The sequence below is a fragment of the Artibeus jamaicensis genome, unplaced genomic scaffold, assembly GCF_021234435.1.
Source record: "Artibeus jamaicensis isolate MK-2021 breed Jamaican fruit bat unplaced genomic scaffold, CSHL_Jam_final scaffold_614, whole genome shotgun sequence".
Lineage (NCBI taxonomy): Eukaryota > Metazoa > Chordata > Mammalia > Chiroptera > Phyllostomidae > Artibeus > Artibeus jamaicensis.
In genome coordinates this window covers 5,146,074-5,163,277 of record NW_026522050.1, presented here as the reverse complement: position 1 = coordinate 5,163,277, position 17,204 = coordinate 5,146,074, and the positions used below count along the sequence as shown (strand labels likewise).

The 17,204-nt window shown below is 39.4% G+C and overlaps 1 protein-coding gene across 1 annotated transcript; it reads right to left on the bottom strand.

The window, feature by feature from the left end:
* Positions 1-9,579: 9,579 nt before the first annotated feature.
* Positions 9,580-10,515, bottom strand: LOC128626509 (olfactory receptor 1440-like). Its single transcript, XM_053659125.1, has one exon. The coding sequence runs from the start codon at positions 10,513-10,515 to the stop codon at positions 9,580-9,582; it is 936 nt and encodes a 311-aa protein (XP_053515100.1).
* Between the last annotated feature and the right edge of the window lie 6,689 nt (positions 10,516-17,204).

The window sequence follows — 17,204 nt, the reverse complement described above, 5'->3', positions numbered from 1 at the left end:
GATTTAATTCCTGTCCCTCTTACTTTTTTGCTATATGACCTTGGGAAAAATTATTTGCCCTTCTGAATCTTAATCTTTAAATCTCCTGTCTGTATAATAGATTAGGTTAGGTAAGTGCTTTTTAGTCCACATTCTTTCCTTCTTTCTTTCCATTTGTAAAGAGCAGAACATTTTTAAAAACAAATTTTTTTGCAGAATTCCAGATTATCAGGTCAAGTCCAGCTCCTCTGGTTAAAATCAAGCAGTCAGAAGAGAGGATGTTGGCATCTTGCCTGCTCCACCTTTCCCTCCTTCAAGGGTCTTTCCAACTCACCCATTCTATGATTCTGGAATTCAACAACAACCACTTCTCAGGAAGGGCAAAGGGCAGACTCACCTACAACTCCTTAAACTCTGGGTTTCAGTCAGATGTCTAATACTGGAAGCTTGGAGCAAAATCCTTCTCTCCTGTCAATTGGAGCCCTGGTCTTGGCCAAAGAGATAAATAAATTTTAAATGTAGTGACTTTAAATTGGCCACCAAGGGAAGGGCTTGATGGGGCTTTAAAGGAAGGTCACTTCTCTCTTAGGTACCACTGGGTCTCTCTAGGTTGTGGGGTATGACATGTCCCAGGGAGCACTGACTGGCAGTTTGGCTTGATGCCTAGTCTGGGCGGTAAAGAGGATGCCAGCTTTGGTTGGGTGGAGTTGAGTTCCATTGGCCCTACTTCCACTATATTCTTAGTCCTTGATCTGGTTCCAATAAGATATCTCTGGAGGCAGTGAAAGCCAAGAATGGCTTTTGGCCTCAAAATATGTAATCATTTCATCAACAGCAATTACCTTTGTAAAGCACTGGATAGTTTACAGAATCTCTTCAGTGTAAGAATATCTTTTGCATGACTTCAAGAGTTGGAACTATGACTAAATGGGTGAAAGAGGGAAGAAGAAAGGAGGAAGGAAGAGACTATAGAAAAACAATAGAACAGTCTAAATACAGAAAGAATATTCTGAAAAAGAATAAATTCCCCATCGCTGGAGTAAGTAAGTAGAAGATAGTACACTCAACAGTGAGGATCTCACTTATATGTGAAACCTATAAAACAAAACAAAACAAAAAACCTCAAATTCATAAAAATTGAGAATAGATTGGTGGGTGCCAGAGGCAGGGTGGAGGGTAGGCGAAATGGATGAAGTGGGTCACAAGGTACAAACTTGCAGTTATAAGGTAAATAAGTCTTAGGATATAATGTACGGCATGGTCACCATAGTTTAGGTCACCATGCTTAGGTCACCATGTACAGCATGGTGACCATAGTTAATGACAATGTATTGTATATTTGAAAGTGACAAAAAAATTCTCATCACAGGAAAAAATTGTAACTGCGTGAGATGATGGATGTTAACTAAACTTACTACGGGGTTCGTTTCACAACACATACATATATCAAATCATTATGTTGTGTGCCTTAAACTAGTACAGTGTTATATTTCAACTATAGCTCAACGAAACTGGAAAAAGAAAAGAAACAGACTAGGGTAGGGGGAGAGTAATGGAGGGAGGAATGGGGACAACTGTAATTGAACAGCAATTTAAAAAAACACAGATAATGGGGTCAATAGAAATAAAAGATGAACGTAGATGCTTTTAAAGAAGAAGAAATAGACTACCAAAAAGAGAGTGTGAATTAGTTGACCTTATAGGTTCCTTTAAATTCTAAGATTCTATGATTCTGTGAAATAAAGACGAAGAGAAAAGACAGATGGGTACTACATTTTTGGTAGTGTGGATGGGGCCTTCATATACTTTATCTCATAATATTCCTCAGAGTAGTTCCCAAAGGAGAGCATTCTTAAACATACTTGCAGATGAGAAAATGGAATTTTGGAGAGGTGTCTGTCATAAAGATCATGGCAAGAATAGAGTTTGTCTTCAGGCCTTCCAGAATCCAAAGTCCATGTTCAGGCCTCTGCACCCCACAGCCACCGACGAAGACATGACAAGTAGGTGGCAATGGGGGAAGGAGGAAAGTCACTTGATAGACCTCGCTTTTCCAAAGATCAATGTGCAAATAATCCTTTGCTGTTTGACTAGGGCCAGATTTCCTTCATGTACATGTTTGTTTATGATTTATCAAATATCCAGCTTGGAAAGACTTGAGCTCTATTTGTGTGTCTTAGGGAGGGACATGCAAGGAACAGAGGGAAGTGGGCATTGTGCAAACCCACAGGACACTGTGGCTTCTTTCAAGGGTTGGAGAAAGATGGCGGCCACACCCTGTTGATGTTGGCAGCCCTTCATTTTGCGTCCAGATGGGAAAAATCTTTAGTTTCCCTTCTCTGCTCCCAAACCCCACCCGCTTCTTTCCTACCAGGGCCACAGCCTCTTTCCCCAGATTCCCAGCTCTTGGCCTTGGGCCTATATGCTTCGGTCTCTCTAAGGTTTGATATAAAAGAAAGGATCACTATAGCCAGAGAAGTGGTTTGTATGTAATTAACGTGTGCTAGATTAAAAATAATAATAATAAAAACAAACAAACCTCTTGTTTCTTACTCCTTATTGCAGGATGAAGAATGTAAGAATAGAATGCTATGAGATCGTGGTGTTTGGTTTTTTTTAATTTTTAAAAATATATTTTACTGATTATGCCATTACAGTTGTTCTATTTCCCCTCTTCATTCCCCTCCACCCTGCACACCTCCTCCCCCACCATTCCCCCCCTTTAGATTATGACAACATGTCTCAAGTTCTTTAGATTCTCTATTTCCCATACTATTCTTGCCCTCCCCCTATCTATTTTCTACCTACTTATTTTCTGTACCTTCTCCCCCCTTCTCCTTCTCCCACTCCCCTGTTGCTAACCCTCCATGTGATCTCCATTTCTATGGTTCTGCTCCTGATCTAGCTGTCCTCTTAGTTCGCTTTTGTTTTAGGTGTGGTTCTTAATAACTGTGAGTTTGCTGTCCTTTCACTGTTCATCGTTTTTATCTTCTTTTTCTTAGGTAAGTCCCTTTAACATTTCATATAATGAAATGGGCTTGGTGATGATGAACTCCTTGAATTTGACCTTATCTGAGAAGCACTTTATCTGTCCTTCCATTCTAAATGAAAGTTTTGCTGGATAGAGCAATCTTGGTTGTAGGTCTTTGGTTTTCATGACTTGGAATACCTCTTTCCAGCCCCTTCTTGCCTGTAAGGTCTCTTTTGAGAAATCCGCTGACAGTCTGATGGGAACTCCTTTGTAGGTGACTGTCCCCTTATCTCTTGCTGCTTCTAGGATTGTCTCCTTCACTTTAATCTTGGCTAATGGAATTATGATGTGCCTTGGTGTGTTCCTTCTTGGGTCCAACTTCTTTGGGACTCTCTGAGCTTCCTGGATTTCCTGGAAGTCTATTTCCTTTGCCAGATTGGGGAAGTTCTCCTTTATTATTTGTTCAAATAAGTTTTCCACTGGTGGCTCTTCTTCTTCCCCTTCTGTTCCCCTATAATTCGGATGTTGGAACATTTAGAGATGTTCTGAAGGTTCCTAAGCCTCTCCTCATTTTTTGAATTCTTGTTTCTTTGTATTTTTCTGTTTAGTCATTTTTTCTTCCTTCTGGTCCACTCCTTTGATTTGAGCCCCAGTTTCCTTTCCATTACTATTGGTTTCCTGTGCATTTCCATTCATTTCAATTAGTTTAGCCTTCATATATTCCTCTAATTTGTGGCTATAGTCAACCAGTTCTGTGAGCATCCTGATCACCAGTGTTTTGAACAGTGTATCTGAAAGTTTGGCTATATCTTCATCACTTAGATTTATCGGCTCTGGGGCTCTGAGTTGTTCTTGAGCCATGTTTTGATCTGTTTGTGCCTGTTACGTATGAGGAGTGGAGCCTTAGATGTTCACCAGGGTGGGGCAACCCAGGTCACTGGTTTGTGATGCTGTATGTGGGGGCGGGGTCAGAGAGGGACAATAGCAGTCCCCTCTGAGGCTTCCCACTGCTGTGGCCTGCTTGGTCTGTCTCACTGCTCGCTCATTCACCAGTTTATCTGCGCGTGAAGGTGTGACCTCGGTTCACCCTCAGTGGGTCTGCCTCCTTGTGCTCTCAGTGGGTCTGCCTGCTACTCTGCACCTGGGATCCACCCATGGTTACTGGTGTGCCTGGGTCGTGTGCCCAAGTCGGTCCAATGGATCTTTCCTGCCTCACCCCACTCTGCTGCTGGCTCTGCCCCTCTGACCAATTTGGCTGAAGGATTCGTTGTTGTCAGACTTCCATATAGTTCAGTTTTCTGTGGTTTGGCTGTATCTTTGTTGCTAAAACTTTGTTGTTTCTAAACTTGGTTGTGCGAGAAGGCACAGTGTGTCCACCTATGCCTCCATCTTGGTGGAAGTCAGATTGTGGTGTTTTTTTAAATTCCTACCCCTCTCCTTCCCCCACTCCTTCCTTCTCCCCAAGGCAAAATTTTAGAAAAGACTCTTTTCCTTTCCTATTTTCAGAATATAAACATCATCGGGAGAATCATTGAGGCCTCCTGACATCTCCACCCCAACTCCCATTTGCCAGGCAGTTTTAAAATAATTATTCATGATCTTCCTAAATCTTCTAACAGGTCCTTTGCCTTCAGGCTTCCTTCAGTACAACTCTTCCTCTTTTTCACACTGACAGACCTCCCTAAAGCACAGACATGGCATTCCTGTCTTGAGAATATTCATTAGTCTGTCATGGTTCATTGACAGCCTGATGGCATCCAAATTCCTTATCCTGATCCTCAAAGCATCACCCAGTGATGCTTGCAAACATGGCACGGAACTCAAAAAGGAGTCCCCCTAAAAAAAAAAGACATTAGAAACATGGCAAGAAGGGAGGAAAGTGAAATCTCCCCAGCAAAGTTTCTATAGTTCATCCCAGATGGAGTATCTGTAGTGGTGTTCAGGGGGAGACTGGAGAAAGTGAGATGCCAGTCTAGCAGTGAAAGAAAAGTAGGAAATGGAAAAGTAGGTACAGCATCTGGAGATGTCAGGTAAAAGGATTCTCAAGACTTCGGGAACTGGAACAGGTCTGAAGGTTGAAGGAAAGGCCACAGAGAGAGATGCTCTGAAGCAGAGGTTATCAGTCAAGGCTGCCCACCAGAGCACAACTGGTCATTGGGGGAACCAGAGTTTAAGCCTGTGCCTCTAATCTCCAGGGACAAAGGAAGGCTGCATGAGAACACAGAGGCAAACAGTAATTGGAAAAACAAGGAACCCAGAATCAGGAAAGGAGAGGCTTCAAATGGGAGGGGTGGCAGAGAGGGCAAAACTATAGACCTTCATACTTTTGCTTAAAGCTAGTCTTTTCTGTTTTTGCAAAGGGTTGTGTTTAGCTTATTGAAAATAACAGAAATGTATTTATTTTTCTGGATCCAGTGTAAATGAAGAAAGTATTCTCTGAAATTTGTTCTCAGTCTTAGAATAGATTTATATACCAGCATGAAAAAAACCTGGAAAAGAGTTGCCCAACCACATGTGTTGGGCAGATGTGGCCCTCCATACACAGTGTCTATTGTCTATTTTTACAGAGATTCTGGTTCTTCAGTCCTGTTCAGAGAGATGGGAAGGTAGAACCTCTACTAGGAAGCCTCATTGCTGTCCTACTAAGAGAACCCTCTCAAAGCCTTTTCTACAGAAGCCTTTCTGAGACCAGGAATGCTGACGAGGACTGAGCCCAATGGGAATTGTGCATCTAATTAACTCTTGTGCATTGCAACATGGAGTTGTCCCTTAAAACAGACCTGAAAATGATCCAGAGTCGATGTGACTTGGAAAATGTACAACCACCTTGAACTTGCTTGATCTTAAATGTAGCATTTTGTCAGCAGGGCTCAATTCCAAGGCAAAGAGGCAGCTGTGCTTGGATGCAGGAAGTGAGGTTGATAAATGTTCATTGGAGAGGGCTATCCAGCTGGATGCCAGATGGTGGAAAAGGCCTTGTGTGTGAGGAGCCAGATGAATTGGGGACACATCGTTTTAGATGGACATTGATAGTGTAGGGAAGGAAGAGAGGAAGAAAGGAGAAGACAGCTGTGGGTTGTCAAGTATCTGTTATTTTACTGAATCATTACTTCATCTTGAAAATCTAAAATTAGTCTTGAAATTCTCTCTGTCAAATATGGCAGCTAGAGAGATGAGGGGCAGAAGAGCTAACAGGTTCTGTCTGTGCAATGCTCATATGATATCTTTGATGAAGTTCTCAAGATGTCATTTTCTCAAGTTGATCACCAATGGGTTTGGGAAATCAGCTTCAAGACCAAATTTTGAGCTCAGTAATGCAAGAACTAATTGTGGGTAGAATTCACCTCACTGTGATTACTTCATTCCTCTCTATGCTCCTCAAGTCAACATTTATTTGGCCCTGTTTGTTTAAGGGCAGCAAAAAAGATAAATCAGATGCTTTAAAAGTTAAAGCCCCTCCAAATTCCCCAGCTGCACCCTGTTTTGACCTCTATGCTCCCACTGACTTCAAATCCTACGCCACCCCACTCACATGATTTGGCTGCCCCATCCCAGACCTCACCATAGTGAGGAAGTGTTTCATTTCAAAATCTCAAACTCTAAAATTTACCTTTACCAAAACTTCCTGGTTTTCTATGGTACAACTCATTAAATCTATGCTTGGCAACTTCTTGCTCCTCAGGTCTACCCAAGTTCATGAGTCCATCATTCTGGCTCTAAGTGGTTCCTACCCTCACCCCTCTTTTCTGGTATATAATTTCCAGACTTAGGGTGCTGATGGGATCAGCTATTTAAATATGGTCTCCAGTCCAACAGAGTCATGGACCGCTGCATAAAATCCTTCCTGAGCTTCATGTTGATTCCCTGTTATATTCCTCACAGCCATTTCAAGATAACCTTTCTATTTTTTAAATTTACTGTTGTTAAGTTATAGTTGTCCCTTGTTTTTCTCCATTGCTCTCCCCTGCCCCATCCCCCACACTCCCACATCTGCCCCCCTCCATCATCAGTGCCCATGAGTCCTACCCATGTTCCTTTGCTTTCCCCTTCCCCTTCTTTCTCCCATTATCCCTCACCCCATCCCCTCTGGTCACTGTCAATTGGTTCTTTATTTCCAAGTCTTTCATTTTATTGTGCTCATTCCTTTGTTTGATTAGATAACCTTTCTTGAAACCCTCAGCTGGAGATGATTTCTCTCTCTTCTGAAATCTCATAGCTTCCAGATATGACTCAGATGGTAGTTATTCATCTACTTGTATTTTTTTTCTTTGAGGTCTTTTAGGGTTTTCATTTCTTACCCATCTCTGTGTCCTAGTGCCTGGCACCAAATAGATGCTCGGTGACCATTTCCTGAACCAAATAGGACAACTCTTCAACAAAGGAACTTAAAACAAATAGCTTTACCCGGATATTAACTGCAAAAGTTCCGAAGTGAGTAGTTTTACAGAGAAGCAAATTAAAATGTGCAATGAGAATATTAGTTTCCTGTTGCTGCATAACAAATCAGTATAAATATAGCAGCATGAGACAACAAACGTCTCAGTTCTCTAGGTCAGAGGTCTGAACACATGCAACTGGGTTCTCTGATTACTGTCTTCCTCCTGAACAGGATAAAGGAGGATATTGGGGTCATCAATCTCCACCTCCCTCTTCAAGCAAAATATTGCCATTTTTTTAAATGCAACTTATGAGGTAGGGAGGGAGGAGACCATACTGTTCCTATTGTAGATGAGAAGTGATAGGTTGAAGTTACTTGGAAAGAACCTGTTGCTCACTTCAAAGAGGAATTTTCTCACAATCAGAATTTGTTCATCTTTATCCAAAGATAAAAGGGACTGAAAGAAGTTGTGAGCCCTCTAGATGAAGAGATATATTGAGAAAAATATTCTTACTTCCTGGGCACAAAGGAGAGCTGGAGGCATTCAGCCTCTCTCAGATACATGTGCCAAAGTTCTTGAAGCAATAATCCCAGCTGAAGTGGCAATTGTGGGAAAAGGAGTATCCTGCATGGACCTCTGTGGGAGGGGTGTTACCATTCCCTTCCCTTGAGTGACGCAGGTACACTTGCGTGCCTTGTCCCTCATCTGATGCTTGTTTGCTAGGTCACCTTAGCAAGCATGAGCTGAGGTCCTATTTCTTCATCTTTAAGATGAGGGGCTTCTATCAAAGCTGCCACAAAGACCCATGTTTGTGAATATAAACTGAAGAGTTACGCATGCTAAATTCATTATCATCACCATCACCAGCCATATCCATCCACTGCATGCCTTGTCTGTGTTAACTACTCAGTTGCTCTAGTCTTGTGATGGGTCTCCCTCTACTGGTTAATAAAAGACTATCAGGATTTCACATTTTGGTGTCTCGTCATAAAAAAAAAACAAAAACACCAATATCAGATTTTGTTCCATTTTATTTGCCACTTAATATTAATTGGTTAATTTGGTCATCTTTGTAGCTATGTAATATATTCCTGACAACTCATATATAACTCTAATCAGTACAAGTCAAGCCATATTTCAAAAGCATAAAGAGAAATGGCTATTTCAAGGAAATCTATGATAAACCTTTTCATTTCTAATTCTGACCAAAGGGGCTGCTGTCCTCTCCTTTTCCTTAATTCTGCATTTGGCTCAGTCCTATTTCAAGAACACTAACTTCTCCAATAAATGTCATGTTGATGAATGATCTATCTGGACCATGTCATGGAGCTATAGGTAGGACAATCACAATAATCCTGGCAGTAAGATCTGGAAATAGCCCAAATGCCGATCCGTAGATGAGTAGATTAAAAAGCTGTGGTACATTTACACAATGGAATACTAGGCAAGTGTAAAAAGGAACTGTTACCCTTTGTGACAGCATGAATAGAACTGGAGACTATTCCACTAAGTGAAATAAGCCAGTCAGAGAAAGACCAATACCACATGATTTCACTTGTATGTGGAATCTAATGAACAAAATAAACTGACAAAGAAAATAGGAGCAGGGGCATGGACACATGGAACAGAGAGATCTTGGATAGGAGGGGAGAAGAGAGGGTGATGGAAAAAATTCACCAAGGAACAAGTTGGCATAAGACTTGGCCAGTGACAACAATATGCTGAAGGCCAGTGGGGTGCCAGGCCTGGGTGGAGGGGGCAGCTCAGGGAGGCAATGGTGACATCCATAATAGTGTCAACAATTTTTAAAAAACGATCCTGGCCTACAGGTCAGTTCTAGCAGAACCTGAGATCCAAGACTCTGCAGGGCTATGAAAAAGTCAAAGAAAAATAATGAAGAAGCTGGCTGGTTTCCTGACAGCCTTGGCCAGTACTCATATCTTTGGTTCTTGTAACAGTATATGTTAGGTAGGGATGGAATATTGAGGGAAAGGGACACAGCACCACTACTAGCTGCAAAATACTTGTGAATATCTTGGCCTGTTAATGTGTTGGGTCACAAATGATGAAAGATGGACATGTCGAGTTCCAGATACTTCTCGTGCATTTTCCTTGTCCCTGTGCTAGTTGTGGGTTTCTAGTAGTAAAGTATAGAACTATAATCCCACAATTAGAAGAGTTGTGGGTCAATGTTTTAGTTGATACTTTTCCTACCCGGGACATCTGAAGTAAATTCCAAAGTTAGTCACATCAAGAGAAGATTCTCTTCTTCCATCTGCTTAGGGCCTCTTTGATTTCCTTGTTCCTCAGGCTGTAGATCAATGGATTTAGCATGGGGATTATAATAGTGTATAGGACTGATGCCAACTTGTTTTGCCTCTGGGAGTCATCAGAATTAGGATACATATAAACGAAGATACCTGAGCCAAAGAAGAGGGTCACTGCAGTCAGGTGAGAAGCACAGGTGCTGAAGGCCTTGGACCTGCCTTCAGCTGAAGTGATCTTCAGAATGGTGGCAATGATATAACCATAGGATATCATAATAACCAGGACAGATGCGAGCCCAAAGATCACTGTGATCACAGAAAGCAGGACCTGGAAAAAGAAGGTGTCAGAGCAGGATAGGATTAGCAGCTGGGGCAGGTCACAAAAGAAATGGTTGATGATGTTTGGCCCACAGAAGTGCAGCTGAAGTAAGGCACACAGTTGGATAGATGAGCCAAAGAATCCGGTTATGCAAGATCCTGCCACCATCTGCACACAGAGTGTGGGGGACATAATGGCTGTGTAGAGCAGAGGATTGCAAATGGCAACATATCGATCATAAGCCATGGCTACCAGGAGACAGCATTCAGTCAGACCCAGGCCAGAGATGAAGAAGTATTGCATGGTGCACCTCATAAAGGAGATGAATGTATTGGTCTTGAAGAAGTCTGAGAGCATCCTGGGGACCACAGTAGAAATATAGCAGATGTCCAGCAAGGACAGGTTACTGAGGAAAAAGTACATAGGTGTGTGCAGATGGGGGTCCATCTTGATGAGCGTGATGAGGCCCACATTCCAGGACACTGTCATCAGGTAGATCCCTAAGAATATTGAAAAGAGGAAAATGGTGAGCTTTGGAAATTCAGAGAATCCCAAGAGAATGAACTTTGTAATCATGGTACTGTTCCTTCTCCCAGTCATTGCATTGATGATTCTAGGATCTATAAGGAGAGAAGAGAATGAATCTCTTTGAGTCAGTTGTTAACTCAGTTTCTGTTGAAATAAACCACCTTCTACCCACACTGAACACAGAACCAAGAAAAATATTGAGCCATTTTAGATTAACTAACCTTGGTTAACTTTGCTTCCAAATAACTATAATGGTTTTGCACATCAACATTCCCACATACAAAAGAAGATGATTACACTTCTCATTATTAACCCATCAGGCTCTTAAAGTACAAAAGAAAGTGTACTAACATTTAGAACACCCTTCTCGAAAGATGCCTCAGAAATTTTAGGATGTTATCAGTGGAGCTATAACTCCTGTGCATAGCTTAGTGACTGAGGCCTTAGATGTCTTATAGGTCTTTTGAATTGTGGCTTTGCTCTCTGTAAGCTCTTTGACTCTAAACAGGTTGTCTGAGATCTTTCTGTCTGTTACTTTATCTTTAAAATAGGAGTAATAATAATGGAACCTATTCCATAGGGTTCCCTTGAGGTGAAATTAGTATGTACAGTGCCTGCCACACATATAATATTATACAAAGTGGTGTCAGTAGAAGGTATCTTTCTAATCCAATTGTGAAGTAAGTACCCTTTTTGCGTGTGGAAAACTTTTAAAGTTTAAATATAAAAGAGTTGGTCATACAGATAACATTGTCAGACTACAGTGTGATTAAGTTATAAATGGATGGCAAATAGGTAATTAAAAAACCTCATAATAGGAAATGAATTACAATATATATTTCTAAAGTATTCACAGGTCAGATAATATATTATAACAGAAACTATAAAATATTTACTATTATATATTATATAACAGTAACTTAAATATAGTGAGGCATACTATTTATCAAATTTTATGGATTTTTAAATTGAGATGTAATTGACATAAACATTAGAAAAGTTTAAGGTATACAATGTGTTGATTTGATACATTTATATATTGCAATATGATTACCATTATAGGTTTAGCTGACCCTTCTATCACATTATATAATGATCATTTCTTTATTTCTGAGAACACTTAACAAATCTTATAGATTGGACTAGAAATTTATGTAGAGAGAGAACAGGTGTCTTAAATGCATATAAAAAACTAAAAAGTGATCTGATTGTAATTCTTAGACATTTAGAAGAGAACAGATAGTTTTAAAATCGTGTATAATTTCAAAATTATACAAAAAAATCAAAGTTGATTCTTGATATATCTGACATCACCAAGGCAAAAAAAATTAAAACGGTGGAAAAGGAGATATAGCTCTAGATCCTGGGTATGTTATAAAGGTAATAAGAGGATACTCTAAACAGTTTTATGCCAACAAATTTTAAATTTTAAATAAAATGTACAAATTTCTAGAAAAATGTAAATTCTCCAAACTGACTAATGTAAGAACAGAAAATCTGAATATTCTATAAACACTAAAAAAAATGAAAAATGAATCAGTAATAAAAATCTTCATGTGGAGAAAACTATAGGCCCAAAATATTTTACCAGCAAGTTGAACCAAGAATTAAAGAAAAACAATAATTCTAATCATACACAAAATTTTCAGGGTCTGGAAATTTGGAATGATTTCCAACTGTTTTTGTGGGACTATGACTTAATACCAAAAAGGGAACAATAAAGGAATATTATAACCTTACTTACTTATGAACTTAATAGTTAGAAACATCTTAAATATCTGAAATGTTTAACCATTCTAACTATTTTGACAAACTGAACCTGAGAGTATATAAAAATAATTCAACATTATAAACAAGTTGGGTTTATTCCAGAAAAGCAAGGTTGGTTTAATACTAGAAAATCAGTTAATGTAATTTGTCAAGTTAAGAAACTAAAGAAGGAAGCAATATAATCACCTAAATATGTAAAAGTAAAAAAAATTCATTTATGATTTTTTTAAATAGCAAAAAAAGTCAAATATTTTAACTTTGTAAAAAAGATGTTATCATTAACCTCAATTAATTACATCTTCAATGGTAAAATATTAAAAGCATTATCCTAAGGGTCAAAACAAGGAAAACATTTCTTTATCTTTAAACTAATTTTAATTGTGTTAAAAAAAAGAAAAAAACTCACCAGCACATATTTTGTTATTCTTTTCCTTAGAGAGTCTAGTTAGTACATCAAAATTTTTTTAAGACAAGAGACATTGGTGAAGATTAAGAAAAGGGAACATTTGTACACTGTTGTAAAATGGTGCAGCTGCTATAGAAAATATTATGAAAGTTCCTCAAAAAAATTAAAAGTACAGCTACCACATGACCCTGCAATCCCACTTCTGAATTTATATCCAAAGAAAATGAAACCAGGATTACAAAGAGACACTTTTGCAGCCCCATGTTCATTGCAGCATTGTTCACAATAGCCACGATTTAGAAGCAACGTAAACATCCATCAACAGATCAATGGAGAAAGAAAATGTGGTGTATGCATACAATGGTTTATTATTCAGTCATAGAAATAAAGGAAATTCTGACATTTGGGACAACATTAATGAACCTGGAGAATAGTAGACTAAGTGAAATAAGTCAGTCATAGGAGGACAAACAGCATATGACTCCACACATATGAGGCATCTAATGTAGTTGAACACATGGAAACAGAGGGTAGAATGCTGGGTGCCAGGGGTGGAGAGCGATGAGGAGCTGCTGTTCGATGAGCATATAGTTCCAGTTATGCAAGACAGATGAGTTCTAGAGACCTGCTGTACAACACTGTGCCTATAGCTACCAATACTTGTGCACTTGAAAATGTATCAAGAAGGTACATCTCATGTTAAGTGTTCTTACTGCAATAAAAAAATTTTTATTTTAGATTCTTCTGCCAAGATGGAGGCGTAGGTGGTAACACTTTTCGTCTTTGCACAAACAAATCTAAAAACAATAAAGTTTTAACAATAATAAACATAACCAAACCACACAGAAAATCGAATACAGAGTCCGGAAATAATGAACCACTCAGCTAAACCAGTAAGAGGGGCGAAACCAGCAGCGGAGCCAGTCGGGCAAAAAAGATCTGGGCGGTGCACAGGCAGCCAGGGGGGCGGATCCCAGGTGTGGGCTAGCTATGGGCAGAACCCAGGGAAGAAGCACAGCTGGCTGTCTGCAGTCGGTCACGCATTTGCATGCAGATAGACCAGTGAAGAGGTGAGCATTGAGAGGTGCATGGCAGCAGACTCCTACATTTGCACTTGAATAAGCAGGCTGGGGGGCAAGCGGTGAGGTGGACTGGGCAAGCAAAGAGGACCCCCAGGGCTCCCTCTCTGACCCCGCCCCCACATACAGCATCACAAACCTGCGACCTGGGTGGCTCCCCCCCAGGTAAACACCAAGAAGCCTCTCCAGGTACATAACAGGCACGAACAGATCAAAACATGGCTCAAGAACAACTCAGAGCCCCAGAGCTGATAAATCTAAGTGATGAAGAAATAGCCAAACTTTCAGATGCACAGTTCAAAACACTGGTGATCAGGATGCTCACAGAACTGGTTGATTATAGCCACAAATTAGAGGAATATATGAAGGCTAAACTAATTGAAATGAATGGAAATGCACAGGAAACCAATAGTAATGGAAAGGAAACTGGGACTCAAATCAAAGGAGTGGACCAGAAAGAGGAAAAAAATGACCAAACAGAAGAGGATGAAGAAACAAGAATTCAAAAAAATGAGGAGAGGCTTAGGAACCTTCAGGACATCTTTAAATGTTCCAACATCTGAATTATAGGGGTACCAGAAGGGGAAGAGGAACAGCCATGAGTGGAAAACTTATTTGAACAAATAATAAAGGAGAATTTCCCCAATCTGGAAAAGGAAATAGACTTCCAGGAAATCCAGGAAGCTCAGAGACTCCCAAAGAACTTGGACCCAAGAAGAAACACACCAAGGCACATCATAATTATATTAGCCAAGATTAAAATGAAGGAGAGAATCCTAGAAGCAGCAAGAGATAAGGGGACAGTCCCCTACAAAGGAATGCCCATCAGATTGTCAGCTGATTTCTCAAAAGAGACCTTACAGGCAAGAAGGGGCTGGAAAGAAGTATTCCAAGTCAGGAAAACCAAAGACCTACATCCAAGATTGCTCTATCCAGCAAAGTTTTCATTTAGAATGGAAGAACAGATTAAGTGCTTCTCAGATAAGATCAAATTCAAGGAGTTCATCATCACCAAGCCCATTTCATTATATGAAATGTTAAAGGGGCTTACCTAAGAAAAAGAAAATAAAAACGATGAACAGTGAAAGGACAGCAAACTCACAGTTATTAAGAACCACACCTAAAACAAAAGCAAATTAAGAGGACAGCTAGCTCAGGAGTGAACCATAGAAATGAAGATCACATGGAGGGTTAGCAACAGGGGAGTGGGAGAAGGAGAAGGGGGGAGAAGGTACAGAAAATAAGTAGCATAGACAGTAGTAGATAGAAAATAGATAGGGGGAGGGTAAGAATAGAAGGGCAAATATAGAATCTAAACAACTTGAGACATGTGTGCATAAACTAAAGATGGGAGAATGGTGGGGGAGGGGTGTGCAGGGTGGAGGGCAATGGAGGAGGGGAAATAGAACAAATGTAATAGCATAATCAATTTTTAAAAAGTTTAAAAAATTAAAATTAAAAGAACAAAATAATTCACTTTTACAAAGGCAGGGCATGAAGAACAATGAGGAACATTTAATTTGTTGAGTCTTAAAGTTTGTCATATTTCAGGAGTCTGTAGAGGATGGGCTAGTTCACTTGCATGTTGTACCATTTAACTTCTGACTCTACCCTTAAATGAATTGAGTCAGATACAGGGAGCTGAAACATGTGAATCAATTGTTGAATTTTACTGAAATCCTGAGGCAATATGACATGAGGTATGATGTGATTTTATCATTAAAATGTTCGCACATGACGTGCTTTATTTTTTTGATTTAATTATTTGTTCTATTACAGTTGTCCCATTTTTTCCCTTTTGCTCCCCTCCTCCCAGCCCACCCTTATCACCCATGGTCAATCCCCTCTCTCTTGTCTATGTCCAGGAGTCATTCATACATGTTCTTCCCCTTCCCTCCACCATTCCCCCTTCCCTCCTCCCCTCCTCCAGCTATCAGTTTGTTCCATGTTTCCATGTCTCTAATTCTATTTTTCTCATTACTTTATTTTTTTATGAGATAACAGTTATAAGTGAGGTCATATGGTATTTGTGCATCTGATAGGCTTTAAACATCAAATACACAACTACAACTTTCAGGGCTCAGATAATAAATTTCTACCCTTTTGTTTATCTGTTTTTAATAATAGTAATGAATATTTACTGAGCACTTACTGTCTACTCATATTTTTCTAAAGCATACATTAATCCATTTAATCCTCACAACAGCCCAGTGATAATACAAGGTACATAAAGCTATGGAATTGTCCCAGGCTCCCAATGCTAATGAGTGACCTACTTGGGAACCCACTCAGGTAGACTGGCTCTAGAGCTGGGTATTTAAAAATTACGCTATCTTGCAAATTTACATTAAAAGCTTTTGTCTCTTTTATCTTTATTTTTCTAGTCATTAGGATTATACTATTTAATTAGATTTTTAGATTGTTTAAAGCTTGAAGATTATTTTTAAATAATAAATAAGGAAAAAAATAAGAGTAAGTCAGGGCAAAGGTTACAGTGGCTCAGAATCAATTGTAGTTAATGTATGCTACCCTTGTTGTCAACTATTACAATGACTAATATCTCCCTGGTCTGCAATGACGGCACTCAAGGACAAGTTCTACAATTTCAAAAACCTATTAAAATTGTATATTTATGCAAAATGAGACCATCAAATTGCTTTGGAGTAAAATCACATCAACTCCTTCTGGCTACTCTATTTCAGACTAAGCAAAAGTTTCAACTATCTCTGATTAACATAAATGGGAAAGTAAATGAATTACTGGAAAGTGGAGCATTTTGGCTTCACCATTTACCAACTTTATGATTTTTGGCAAATCATTTCATCTCTATGTGGCCCATTTCTTCATCTGTAAGGGAATAATGATCATCACTGCATAGGATTTTTGTGAAGAACTGTTTAAGTATAGTATATAAAGTATGTAATGGAGTGTTAGTCACACAGTAAGTCATGAAAATGAGAATCGTTATATTAATAATGAACCTTTATGTATTATAAAGGTATTTCACTAACAAAAAGTCTTTTACAAGGGAAAATGGATTATTTGATGGTAAAAAAAAAATGTGATTCCTTGGCCCAATTGGTGAGCTGTCAGCAAACCTCAATGCCCTCAGATCCTCATTCCACCTACTTGCTAATGCCTGAAATTCCATCTTAGATGGTTTTATCATTGTCCCAATACTTTAGTTTCTATTAAAATTCAAACAATCCTATTGGGATAGGGGAGAGGGAATATGGTTATTGTGAGAAAATAAAACAGTCATTGAATCTGAATGCATGTCTCTCAGTTAAGGGTGTAGGAAAACAGGGTTGTAAGAAGGAAGAAAGACAAATTGAAGAAAGAAAGCTATTTCTAGTTTACCCACCCAGGTATTCTTCTAGATATTCTGACAGGTATGTATTGTAGAAATCTGAGAGGTGCTGCCCCACAGCTGCCTTTTGCTGGATCTGAATCTTGACTGCACTCTAGATGTCCAGATGTGCCAAAAGTTCTTCCAGGAATTACAG

Bases quoted from the DNA above. Each gene is read 5' to 3' on its own strand.
- LOC128626509 (XM_053659125.1), bottom strand. From the start codon at position 10,515: ATGACTGGGAGAAGGAACAGTACCATGATTACAAAGTTCATTCTCTTG.